The 13,949-nt window shown below is 42.2% G+C and overlaps 2 protein-coding genes across 3 annotated transcripts in view; one reads left to right on the top strand and one right to left on the bottom strand.

Moving 5' to 3' along the window:
• Nucleotides 1-9,078, bottom strand: part of LOC111520910 (2-iminobutanoate/2-iminopropanoate deaminase) — an 18,022-nt gene extending 8,944 nt beyond the window's left edge. The window contains exon 1 of the mRNA XM_026454940.1: nucleotides 8,871-9,078. Within this exon, the coding sequence (XP_026310725.1) occupies nucleotides 8,871-8,935 (65 nt within the window). The 5' untranslated portion in view covers nucleotides 8,936-9,078. The remainder of the gene's footprint in view (nucleotides 1-8,870) is intronic.
• A 53-nt stretch (nucleotides 9,079-9,131) lies between these two features.
• LOC111520901 (ribonucleases P/MRP protein subunit POP1) overlaps nucleotides 9,132-13,949 on the top strand; it is a 44,025-nt gene continuing 39,207 nt past the window's right edge. For both annotated transcript variants that reach the window (XM_026454942.1, XM_023184013.1), the window contains exon 1: nucleotides 9,132-9,229. The gene's annotated coding sequence lies outside the window, so the exon portion shown is untranslated. The remainder of the gene's footprint in view (nucleotides 9,230-13,949) is intronic.

Consider the following 13,949-nt stretch of genomic DNA (forward strand, 5'->3'; position numbering starts at 1 on the left):
TGAATGTTCAGAATAGCATTATTTATAGCAAAAATGGAAGATGCACACACATGCACCCACTGATAGATCCAACAAAGGACCATATATTGTCTTATTTCACTTAAATGAAATCTTAGAAAGGACAATAGCAGCAGCAGATGATTAACTATTGTCTGGGGCCAGGGGTGATCATAAATGGGTACAAGAGAATTTTTTGGGAGTGATGGAAATGTTCTAAAGTTTGACTATTTGGATGTATGATTCTATACATTTGCAAAAACTCATGGCACACTATGTGAGTAACTTAATTAAAATGGGTAACTTGTTGTTTTGAGATGGAGTCTCACTCTGTCACCCAGGCTGGAGTGCAGTGGCACAATCTTGGCTCACTGCAACCTCCGCCTCCGGGTTCAAACAATTCTCCTGCCTCAGCCTCCCAAGTAGCTGGGATTACAGGCGTGAGCCACCACACCCAGCTAATTTTTGCATTTTTAGTAGAGATGCGGTTTTGCCATGTTGGCCAGGCTGGTCTTGAACTCTTGACCTCAGGTGATCCACCCACCTCAGCCTCCCAAAGTGCTGGGATTACAGTTGTGGGCCACCACACCCAGCCATTAAAATGGGTAACTTTTATAAGTAACTTATACCTCAATATAGCTGTAAAGCAAAAAAACGCAATTTCAAGAGCACTTTTAAAAACATAAGTAGTCATGGGGGCAGTTTCCCCCATGCTATTCTCATGATAGTGAGTTCTCATGTGATCTAACAGTTTTATAAGTGTCTGACAGTTCCTCCTACACACACTCTCTCTCTCCTGCCTGCCATCATATATGATGTGCCTCTTCCCCTTCCGCCATTATTGTGAGTTTCTTGAGGTCTCCCCAGCCATGCGGAACAGTGAGTCAATTAAGCCTCTTTTCTTTATAAATACTTGGGTTGCATCTTTATAGCAGTGTGAAAACGAACTAATACAACTTCATTTCTGTAAAGTGCTTACTTCTGTAACTGACTTTTTCTGTTATGAAGATGTTAAATTTCAGAAGTAGGATAAAATCACAGGAAAAAGAATACAATACATTGATACCCGAAAAAAAGCCAAACAAGTCCACTTTTTATAGGAATCATATTAGTTTTGGGATGAAGAAAGCCTGTCTGTTTTTTTAAGATGTTGAAGAAAGAAACCTTAATGTAATTTTAATTTAGAAGTGAAATGTGGTAGGGCATGGTGGCTCACACCTATAATCCCAGCACTTTGGGAGGCTGAGGCGGGCAGATCACTTGAGGTCAGCAGTTCAAGGCCAGCCTTGCCAACATGGGGAAATCCTGTCTCTATTAAAAAACACAAAACTTAGCCAGTGGTGGTGCACACCTGTAATTCCAGCTACTTGGGAGGCTGAGGCATGAGAATCACTTGAACCTGGGAGGTGGAGGTTGTAGTGAGCCAAGATTGCATTACTACACTCCAGCCTGGGTGACAGAGGAAGACTCTGTATCAAAAAAAAAAAAAAAAAAAAAAAAAGAAAGAAAAAAAAGTGAAATTTGTTTTAAAATTTCCATGCTTATTTATAAATTTAAGATAGTCTCATTTTATTTATTTATTTATTTATTTATTTTTTGAGACGGAGTCTCGCTCTGTCACCCAGGCTGGAGTGCTGTGGCCGGATCTCAGCTCACTGCAAGCTCCGCCTCCCGGGTTCACGCCATTCTCCTGCCTCAGCCTCCCGAGTAGCTGGGACTACAGGTGCCACCACCTCGCCCAGCTAGTTTTTTGTAGTTTTTAGTAGAGACGGGGTTTCACCATGTTAGCCAGGATGGTCTCGATCTCCTGACCTCGTGATCCGCCCGTCTCGGCCTCCCAAAGTGCTGGGATTACAGGCTTGAGCCACCGCGCCCGGCCAAGATAGTCTCATTTTAATCCTCTTCTTTTAGTTCCCTATTCTTCCATCTTCCAACATGCTCCAAACTTTCCTCTTTTATTTCATGAAGTTTTCCCTGGTCTTCTTGACCACATCTTTTGTTTTCCTTTATAATTTATTTTTGAATAGGAGTTCATATGGTTCAAAAATCCAGAACATATACAAAGAATTGCAGTGAAAAGTCTTTCTTCCATTCTTGTTCCCTATGTGCTCAGTTCCCAGCCCAGAACCATTGTTCTTCTTTAGGTATTCATCCAGTTTCTTTAAAGAACAGATAACCAAAATAAATACATATTTTCTCTCTTCTTTTACATAAAATATGGTATATTAAACATTCTTGTACACTTTGTTTTTTTCACTCAACAGAATATCATGAAGATCTTTCCATAAGTATATGTAGAGTGCTTCCTCATTTTTTGAAACAGCTACGTATGTTTTACAATATGGATAGACTTTATTTAATTAGTCACCATTACTTCCAATATTTTGTTATAAATAAAACTACACTAAACACACACACACACACACACACACACACACACACACTTTCCCAAAGTAACTAAGCTTTTCTTTCTCCTGGATCCCAGGAGTGCTCTGGTCGTATCTTCCTTATACTATGTACAGGATCCTGCCTTGTGTTGTAACTCATCCTGTTATTATCCTATCTCCCAAGGTATCTTAGACTCTAAACTCCTTGAGTTCGGGGTAATGTCTTACCACGTCTCTGTAGCTCTGTAGGGTGTAGGTGATTCCTTGCATACAGTAGGTACACTATAACTACTTGCTGATGTTTTGCCCTTTAACCACTTAGTAGCATAAACAATTTTGGTTGTCAGTGAATGTCTTTTTAGCAGGATCTGTCGACTTATAGCAAATGCTTTGGAGAGAGCTAAGGAGGTATGTTTAAACTTGGTAACATGATTTATAAAGTCTAGAAAGTTTTCTCAGCTATCTGGCTTTCACACTGGTCCACAAATAGATAACTACTGAGTTTGTTAATTTGTAATCTTTTCTCGGGTTAAATAGTACCATCAGTAACACTGTTTTTCATTAACTGTCCTGTGTAGAATTAGGCCATCTGCCCTAGGTCCTGTGCAAAGTGCCTTCAACTTTCCCCATATCTGAAACACACTTTAAGACCATATGCATTATTATTTATCAGAAACTTCATGATAGTAAAAAGAAACTCTTTTATTTTCTTTCTTTCTTTCTTTCTTTCTTTTTTTTTTTGAGACAGAGTCTCGCTCTGTTGCCCGGGCTGGAGTGCAGTGGCCGGATCTCAGCTCACTGCAAGCTCCGCCTCCCGGGTTTACGCCATTCTCCTGCCTCAGCCTCCCGAGTAGCTGGGACTACAGGCGCCCGCCACCTCGCCCGGCTAGTTTTTTGTATTTTTTAGTAGAGACGGGGTTTCACAGTGTTAGCCAGGATGGTCTCGATCTCCTGACCTCGTGATCCGCCCGTCTCGGCCTCCCAAAGTGCTGGGATTACAGGCTTGAGCCACCGCGCCCGGCCGAAACTCTTTTATTTTCAAAATATAAAAAGTAAGCACTGGAGCTGAGTCCATCTGAGCTATGTGAGTTATCTCTTATAGATCTAAAGAGGTTTGTTCATAAGAATAATTGTCTAGTTGACACTTTCTGAGCATAAGAATCCTACTATCCAAAGACAAGTGGCTGGACTTCAGAAAATTTAAAAGTGCATTGTTCTACTTCCAGGTTAAAGGGTAATCACACTTTCAAAAGCGTTCTAATAATTCTCACATCATAGTCTATGCCACACGGGCTACCGCTTCAAAAATTCATAATTATGAGGACAGTGTGCAATATGCGCAATGCAAAGCAATGCAATGTTGAAATCTTTCAAGGTTCTGTCTGGAAGTATTCCTGAAATGTGTGGAGTTGATTGGCTAATTAGTGACAACACCCCATCCATTCCAATGCCAGAGACTGAAAGTTCAACACATTTGAATTCTTCCTGGAGAGGACCCAGGATTCTCAAAAAGTGTACTCACTATGCACAAAAACTCTTGTTTCCAAAAGGTTCCTAAAACATGTCCAATTAACTTTATCAGAATATAAGTAGTTAGTTGGAGTTTGGTTTTTTCTTAAACATTAACTATTGAAAATAAGCACAATTTCTAGTCACCTAGTGCACAAGAGGCACAATGTCCTGGAAGTCTCCACACCACGAAGCTGGTTGGTGGCTTTTTTTTCTTGTCATATTGGCACATTCATACGATGATTCCCTTCTCTTTTGCTTTCAGCTTTATAAAGACAGTTGACTCCCACTCACCTTCAAGTCAACATTACTGTTATGCTTTCCTTCTTGAACAAAGTCCACAGAGTATCTCTAAATAGGTCAAGGAAGGGGTATACTCTTTAGCAGGCTCTAGGACAAAGTGTCTCTAATAATCACTTTGATTTGGTTGTGTCCCTCTTGTTTGAAGGTAAAAGTGTTTTTCAAAATACTACTACTGTGTGATTGAGAGAAAGACATTAGGGCAGAAGGAGAAAAAAGATTACAAATTTTCACTTACAATATTCCCTAACTATTCTCACTCTCTTAACCTCCAAATTTCTATCGGAATTACTATCAGAATTATCTTCTTAAAAGATCTGATCATGTTCCACCTTGTTTAAAAACATTTAGCCTGGGCAACGTGGTGAAACCCCAGCTCTACAAAAAATACAAAAATTATCCGGGCATGGTGACTTGGGCCTGTAGTCCCAGCTACTTCGGAAGCTGAGGTGGGAGAATGGCTTGAGCCCAGGAGGTTGAAGCGGCAATAAGCCATGATCCTGGCTCCAGCCTGGGTAACAGAGTGAGACACTGTCTCAACACACACACATACAAACACACAACCACAACAAAAAAACATATTTGATTGTTCCTCATTATATACAAAATAAAGTTTATATTCTTCCATTTAGTATTGGAAACCACCACAACCTGTATCCTGCTAAAATCTCTCTCTCTCTCTTTTTTATTTTTTTTTAGACAGAGTCTCGCTCTGTAGCCCAGGATGGAGTGCAGTGACGTGACCTCCGCTAACCACAACCTCTGCCTTCCGGGTTGAAGCAATTCTCTGCCTCAGCCTCCCGAGTAGCTGGGATTACAGGCATACGCCACCATGCCCAGCTAATTTTTTTTTTATTTTTTTATTTTTAGTAGAGATGGGGTTCCACCATCTTGGCCAGGCTGGTCTTGAACTCCTGACCATGTGATCCACCTGCCTCTGCCTCCCAAAGTGCTGGGATTACAGGCGTGAGCCACTGCGCCCAGCCAAAATCTAATTTTTATTGGTCACTTTTATTTAATTCCCACAATAATCTTATCAAGTGGTATTATTTATGCCCATTTAGAAGACAAAGAAGCAAACTAAGAGAGGTTAAGTCACTCTGCAAGGTTATATAATTAAAAAGAGGCAAAACAAAAATTCAAATCCAAAGTCCAACTCTTAATCAGTATTCTCAAAGGAGTCAGTCATACACAGTAAAACATAGTAAGAAAATGACTCCTTTTCCAATTTTTTTTTCAATCTACACCAGGGACAACAAAGTAAATGATTAAGACTAGGCTCTAGTACCCATTTCCTAAATTCAAATTTTGTTACATCACTTTTTAGTGGTGTAACTTTTGGCAAATTATTTAATTTTGCACACATCAGTTTCTTCATCTGAAAAATGGGGACTATAATATAACCATGCATATAAATCACTTAGAACCATGCCTGGTGCTGACCAGGCGTGGTGGCTGACACCTGTAATCCCAGCACTTTGGAAAGCCAATGTAGGTGGATCACTTTAGGTCAGGAGTTCAATACCAGCCTGACCAACACAGTGAAACCCTGTCTCTACTAAAAATACAAAAATTAGCCAGGTGTGGTGGCACATGCCTATAATCCCAGCTACTTGGAAGGCTGAGACATGAGAATCACTTGAATCTGTGGGGTGGAGGTTGCAGTGAGCCGAGATTGTGCCACTGCACTCTAGCCTGGGCAACAGAGCGAGACTCTGTCTCAAAAAAAAAAAAAGAAGAATAGTGCCCGATGCTGCTGTGTAAGCATCAGTAAATGTTAGCAATGATGATTCTACCCATTTGATTACATTAAGGAGAAAAAAAAATCATCTTTAGAAAACAAATTAAAACATCAATTGAAAGTTTTTAATTAAACTTTTTTTTTTTTAAATAGAGATGGGGTTTCACTATGTTGCCCGGGCTGGTCTTGAACTCCTGACCTCAAGCAATCCTCTCACCTTGGCCTCCCACAGTGCTGGGATTATAGGCGTGAGACATAGTACCGGGCTAAAGAAACCTCACTCTTAACAAAGTGAGAGCAGGCCTCAGATTTTGAACCAACTGTAATGTCTAGTCTAGCTAAAATTTAATAACACCTTTTTTAAAATTGAGTTTTTTTTTTACTATTACTTTCTATTGAAATGTTTTCTATTTCACGTACTGTTGTAAAGTTTCCCTTTTCAATTAACTTGTTAAATAAAATGAAGTTAGCAATCTCAAAGAAATAGGTTAAGTAAATTATAAGTGATATACAGATTTGGCAAACAAACAAAAAAGATAGAAGTGGCACTTGAATTATGAAAACTTTCTCCCCAAAATCTTTATACCATGCATTCTTCTACCTCCATGCCCTCACTCAAGCCATTCCCTCTACCTGACTTCTACCTCCATGCCCTTCACTCAATGACTTCCTGTTGAAATCCTTAATAAATTTAAAAATCAAACTTTACAACACTACTATAAATGACAAAACCAACCTTCAAAACCAAAGGACTACCTCTCACAAGGAACCTTCCTAAATCTTCTTTTTCCTCTTCCACCCCAAGTTAAAATCAATTTGTCTTTTTTCTGCTTTACTCTCTACCCCACTTGCCCTCTCACTCTCACTGCATTTTATTTCCAAGTTTTCTATAATAATTCCTGTTCTGCCACATCTCAGTGTCTTTTCTCACAGCAGTAGGTTTAAAGGAGGGAGCTAGGGCTTGACTTCAAATCAAAATGTCACTTGTAGACTCTCTGACCTTGACTTTGAGCTTCAGTTTTCTTTTTGTAAAATGGGGATGGGACTTAAGAGAAGGTGGTTGTCATGGTGCCTGGCATAGAGCATGTGCTAAATTAAAATGTTCATTTTTCTTTTCCCCATATATATTAATGTTTTTCACACTGGGTTGTCTTCATACATTTTTGTACTCCTAAGTGCTTGGCATATAGTAGGCATTCAATGCACATCTGTAAGAGTTCAAATGTTTCAGCTGTAGAAGTTTTCCCATTTTGGTTCTTTAACAGTGAGCAGATACTATAAACTGTATTTTAAATAGAAAAAAATTGAAAAAGGGTTACAAAGTATAATTTAGTGAAGAATTAAAAATAAACAAAAAATTATCTTAGAAAAAGAAAGTATCCAACAATGCATACGATTAGATCCAATAGTTTTAAAGCTGAGACATTTTAAGAATATGAAGTAGGGGGCCGGGTGCGGTGGCTCAAGCCTGTAATCCCAGCACTTTGGGAGGCCGAGACGGGCGGATCACGAGGTCGGGAGATCAAGACCACCCTGGCTAACCCGGTGAAACCCCGTCTCTACTAAAAAAATACAAAAAACTAGCCGGGCGAGGTGGCGGGCGCCTGTAGTCCCAGCTACTCGGGAGGCTGAGGCAGGAGAATGTCGTGAACCCGGGAGGCGGAGCTTGCAGTGAGCCAAGATGGTACCATTGCATTCCAGCCTGGGCGACAGAGCGAGACTCTGGCTCAAAAAAAAAAAAGAATATGAAGCTTAAAAATAAAATTAACTTTTCCATTTAAAAGCACTTCTGACAAGTGGAAACAAAAGCACAAGTGGAAACAAAAACAGGTTAGACTTTCTGGCCAGTATACATATATTTAGCTACAGTATGTTGGCACAGTCTTAGAAAATAATGTTTGCTACGATTTGTATTTAGTAGTGGGAAATAAGAATGGGCAATGAATTGATAAACATTACAACGCATTTCCATATGTTGTAGAAACCAGTGGCTTGCGTAGATGTGCAGGGATTTGCTAAGCATTTCTGTTAAAGGAACTCAGCTCTCCACAGAAGAGACAACCACATCTGTTGACAGGGCTCTTCTCAATTGAGGGAGGGCTCTGTTTCCTCTTCCACCCCAAGTTAAAATCAATTTGTCTTTTTTCTCCTTTACTTCCTACCTCACTTGCCCTCTTACTCCCATTGCATTTTATTTCCAAGTTTTCTGTAATAATTTCTGTTCTGCTACATCTCAGTGCCTTTTCTCACAGCAGGAGGTTTAAAGGAGGGAGCTGTTGATGGGGGTCTTTTCAATTGAGAGAGGGGTAGACCAAGTATGAAGCTAATGAAAGAAGTTGGTCATAAAGGACCACATGTTTTATGATTAAATTTATAGGAAATGTCCACAATCAGCAAATTCATGAAGATGCAAGTAGATTGTCAGGGGCCGGGGGTGGGGGTGGGGGGGCAGAGGAGAGTGGGAAGTGAATGCTAATGGGGATGGGATTTATTTTTGGGGTGATGAAAATGGTTCTGAAGAAAGTGGTGATGGCTGCATAACTGTGAGTATGGTCAAAGCCACTGAATTGTACATGTTAAAGGGGGTGAATCTTATGGTACGTGAATTATATCTCAATAAAGCTGTTACCAAGAAAACAAAAACTACCCCCTTCCCCCAAAAAACACAGGGTCTGAAGACTTCTAACCGGGGACAGCTGTCTGGCAGGCTGGGTTCCGCAGCGAGGCAGCCCCAGAACGAGCAAAATCCCGTCGAGTACAGGTTCCCGGGCCCATCGTGGCTCCCAACTCTCTGTGGGTCTTCGGGTGCGTTGCCCCTTTCCAGGCTCAATTTCATTGCGTGTTCGCTGGGGTTCTGACCCGGAGGGACCCCAACCGGGCCCGAATCCCCGAAGCCACACGCCCCGGGCCGTCACTGCTCCCACCAGCCTCGTTACCTGTAGGGTCCAATGGCCCCTGGAGCTTTCGCGGTGCTGATCACCCTTTTGATCAAGGACGACATGGCTAAGTCTTCCCTCTTGCAACCCCTTCAGAAGAAGAAGCCCCAACACCAGCCCTGCTGGCTTCTGGTGGGACTGACCAACCCTAGCAGCGCCTCTGCCCGACAGCGCCTGCTGGGGGCGGGCTCGCGCGTCATTCTGGGAATTGTAGTTTCGGCGACGCTCCAGGCCACGTGGAGGAAGCGCCCGGTCTGGCGCATGCGCTCTCCAGCGCGCTCGCCAGGCGCTTTGGCTCGGTGGGGACTGCCGTGGAGGCTTGTCATTCTGACCCGGGAAGTCCTCAGAGCGTCTGGCAGGTTGGTCGTGAGGGGCTCGTGCCTTCCAGGGCTGTGAGTGTCGGGGGGACTGTTTGTGGTGGTCCCCGCCCGGCGCCCGTCTCCCCTCTTCATCTTTTCTCCCTCAGACTCCGCTGACCACTTCTTTCCTTGCTGCCTATGCCCGGGGCCCCTCTTCCTGGTGTCGAATCTCCTTCGGCCCCTGCGCTCGAGCCCCCTACGTCAGTCATTTCCTTTCATTGCCCCGCCGGGCGGAGGCCGTCCTGGGATGGACTTGCATCCCCTCTTCTGCAACCCCAAAGGACTAAGATGGGTCATTCAGGCGACCACGCCGAGATCTGGGCGTTGGTCCTCCCGTGTTCCCTTTCCTGCTCCTCCCGTGTTCCCTTCTCTAGGGTGCTCCTAGGGCTTTACAAGGTCACTACCTGAACAGAGCCCTAGTGATTGGGGTATCATTTCAGAAAGAAAGATAGTGATCTGGAATGGCCCCCATCCCTTATGAGTGTTCTGTTGTGTCAGAAGGGATGGTACTTGGCTGAATATTTCTTATCCTGTTAATGTTTGCATTGTTAGTACGCTTCATTTCTTCATTTATGCGGGCACTCACAGATATATAATGAGTCCCTACTTTGTGTAAGGCACTCTGCTAGATGCTAGGAACGCAACAGTTAAAAAAAAAAAAAAAGGTAAAATCTCTGCTTTCCCTGCTTCTTAAAGATAATATAAGAAAATCTCCTTTATTCCCTTTCATTTTGTCCTACATACTGCTTAGGTTTTGGCCTTCCTACTTCCGGCTCAGGAACCCTCTGATCTTTTTCACTGGTTTGGGGCCTGGAATAAAAGACCTTTCAATCTGGCCTCCCCTTGCCTATTCAAGTTTCATTGTCATCTACTCCCTCTTCCCACTAGAGTCCTCCTGTATTCACACAATAGATTCCTGAATACTCTTTCTTCCTCATCTATGCAAATTCCAGCTAACTGAAAGCCTATTTTCTCTTTGACTTTTCCTATCAATTCACATATTTTTTCTTTTTCTTCTTTCCTTCCTTTCCTTTTCTTTTTCTTTCTTTTCTTTCTTTCAAGACAGGATCTCACTCTGTCACCCCGGCTGGAGTGCAGTGGCATGATCTTGGCTCACTGAAACCTTGACTTCCTGGGCTGAAGTGATCCTTCAGCCTCAGCTCTCAAGTAGTTGGGATTACAGGTGCATGCCGGCTAATTTTTGTATTTTCTGTGGAGACAGGGCTTCTTCATGTTGGCCAGGCTGGTCTCCAACTCCGGGGCTCAAGCAGTTCTCCTGCCTCAGTCTCCCAAAGTGCAGTGTAACCATCACGCCCAGCCACATTTTTTTTCTTTCCCTTCTCCTGTTTCCTATTGTGCTGTACCGCATAATTTAGTATTTTATTATATGAGATCCTATTTTCTAATTGTTATGTGTTTCAAGAATAGCGGATTGGAGAGGGAAGGGGCAGAAAAAAAAAAAGAAGAAGAATAGTGGATAGAGTCAGACTGCCTGGTTTGAATCTCAGCGCAATCACAAGCTTAGTAGCCATGGGCTGGTATATAGCATCTCTGTGCTTCAATTTCTTCATTTATAAGATGGGAATAATACTAGTGACCACAGAGTTGTGAGAATTAAATGAATAAGTCATGTAGAATAATGCCTGCCACATCAAGTTCTTAATGCTGCCTAAGATGACAAAATTCTTATTCTACTTTGGTATTATACACAGCCTGAAACTATTAGGCACATGGTAGGTGCCCAAAAATTTGCTAAATTTGATTAAACTAGATAATTAAGAGATGCTTTTTATTTACAAAATAATTCACCATTTAAGTTTTTAAATAAGAAGCTACCTTGGAGCATTACAAATGATTTAAGTTGTGTAAAATATTTCTTGTGAAATAAGGTACCTTTATTCTTAAGGCAGATTTTATATCAAGTCTGAATCACCAACTTTTTAGATCTAGAAGAAAATAGACATCATCTAGTTAGTTCCCAGGTTCTCAAACTGGGAACTAACTAACACCAAAGGTTGTGTCTGGCCAATCAGGGGAGACTAAGCTGTGTCAGAAAATATAACGTATCCATTTTATTTGAAGATTTGGGGAAAATATTTTTATAAAGGCAGCACATATTTAGTGCTTATTAAAGTTTTGACAAACCTGACTTGAAGGTGAAGGTAAGAGTTAAGATTCCTTCTGGAAACTTTTTTTTTTTTTTTTTTTTGAGACAGGGTCTTGCTCTGTCACCCAGGCTGGAGTGCAGTAGTGTGATCAAGGCTCACTCACTGCAGCCTTGACCTCCCTGTCTCAAACCATCTTCCCACTTCAGCCTCCTGAGTAGGTGGGACCACAAGCACATAACCATGCCCAGCTTATTTTTTGATTTTTTTGTAGAGATGAGTTCTCACTATGTTGCTCAGGTTGGTTTCTAACTCCTGAGCTCAAGCAATCCCCCCGCCTTGGCCTCCCAAAGCACTGGGATTATAGGTGTGAGCCACCACACCAGGCCTCTGGAAACTTTTAAACTAAGTCCTCAGACTTCATAAAGATGCATCCTATATTCATTCCCTTTTGCTGTTAGACCACTGCTAGTTTGATTTGCTCATTTTTAAATCTGGACCCAAAGCTCAGGGATGTTCCCAAGGTTATCCTAATCCTCCAGCACCAACCTTTTCTTGGCCCATTCTGATCCTGAGGGGAGCTAGAGTTCCGATGGTGTTCTTGTCTAGTGTTGCTGGTGAGTTCTGATTCAAGCAGGTAACAGTAGGTTAACTAAGTTGTTTTGTGGAATATTTGGAATGGCTTTTAATGCAGACTGATCTGAATCTTGTGCTTCACTAGCCAACCAGTTCTGCAGAACTCCATTTACTTCCTTCATACTGTGTAATTTGAAAAATGTTTTTGCGTGTAGATATAGTTGTCTTTCATTTAGTTGAAATTAGTGTAGACAGTGAAATGGCATCAATCCCTGCTATTTCATTTATTATTTAAGAATAATAGCTACTATAAACTGAGCATTTAGTTAGCATAAAGCCCCATGCTAAGTGAGTTGTGTATATGCATTTTGCAAAGCCAAAACCACGTACAGTATGTATATGTTTGTTTATTTTTTTATTTTGAGACAGAGTTTCACTCTATCTCTCAGGCTGGAGTGCAGTGGCGTGATCTTGGCTCACCGCAACCTCCACCTCCTGGGTTCAAAGGATTCTTGTGCCTCAGCCTCAGCTGGGCTTACAAGCGCATGCCATCACATGTGGCTCATTTTTGTATTATTATTATTATTGTTTGAAATGGAGTCTTGCTCTGTTTCTTGCTCTGGAGTGCAGTGGCACGATCTCTCGGATCACTGCAAGCTCCGCCTCCCGAGTTCACGCCATTCTCCTGCCTCAGCCTCTCGAGTAGCTGGGACTACAGGTGCCTGCCACCATGCCAGGCTAATTTTTTGTGTTTCTAGTAGAGATGGGGTCTCACCGTGTTAGCCAGAATGGTTTCCATCTCCTGACCTCATGATCCGCCCGCCTCGGCCTCCCAAAGTGTTGGGATTACAGGCGTGAGCCACCGCGCCAGGCCTCATTTTTGTATTTTTTAGTAGAGATGGGGTTTCACTATGTACGCCAGGCTGGTCTTGAACTCCTGGCCTCAAGTGCCTTGGCCTCCCATAGTGCTGGGATTACAGGCATAAGCCATCCCACCTGGCCTGTATATAATGTTTAATTCTCACAGCAACTTGTAGAGGAAGAGGCTGAAAGTGAGAAAGTAATTTTCCTAAGATTGTGTAACTACAAAGTATAAAGAAGGAATTTGAACCCACATCTTTCAAACTCCGTAGTGTTGTACGCGAGCGAGTTAGAGAAACGTCACACTCTGAGACGAATTTAAGAGTCCTTTATTAGCCAGCGACCGAGAGATGGCTAACGCTCAAAATTCTCTCTGCCCCAGGAAGGGGCCTGATTTTCTTTTATACTTCGGGTTAGGAAGGGGAGGGGAGCTCAGTTGCAACAATTCTACAGAAGTAAAAACATGTAAAAAAGTTAAAAAGATAAATGGTTACAGAGAAACAAACAGTTTCCAGGTGCAGGGGCTCTAAATCTTTCCTAAGATGTTTTATATGGGGGCTCTGCCAGACACAAACTCAAGGCTTTGTTGTGTTATCTTTTGAGCAAAATCCTGGGAACTCCTTACATTGCTTGCTTCAGTACCTTATCAGTTAATTGGACTCTTTGATATGTTGAGAGTCTGCTTACACAAGTTAACTCCTTGAGGAAGCGGGGTGGGTAAGGAGTCCTTGAAGCCTTGTAAATGAAGGAGCAGAAAGGGGTCCATCTGGCTTTCTCAGCTAAGGGAGAGCCTATTCATGTGGAAACAAGGCTAGGTGATTAAGGGAGAGTCTAAAAACAAGGTTAGGTATTACAATAGTGAAAGCCCTTAAACACTTTACCATATAGGCAAGTCTTAATTTTGTGTGAGGTCTTGCATTGGAAAAGGAAGTAAGTGAATAGAGGGTAGTTAATTTAGTAGCTCTCAGTGGAAGTGGGCAAATTCTGATGTGACTGGCATTTTGGAAGTTTGTGCAGGTATTTTGGTTGGCATAATTGGGCTAACATTGCTGGCATTTTTGGGCAGGGACCAGGGTTGTTAGACAACCTGCTATGTGCAGAAAAGCCCCGTAGTAGCCCAGTACCTAATTTATATAAAATTACTGGTTACACAGGTTCCCCCCCCCCCCCCCCCCCCC

The sequence above is a fragment of the Piliocolobus tephrosceles genome, chromosome 7 (assembly GCF_002776525.5).
Source record: "Piliocolobus tephrosceles isolate RC106 chromosome 7, ASM277652v3, whole genome shotgun sequence".
Taxonomy (NCBI): Eukaryota; Metazoa; Chordata; class Mammalia; order Primates; family Cercopithecidae; genus Piliocolobus; species Piliocolobus tephrosceles.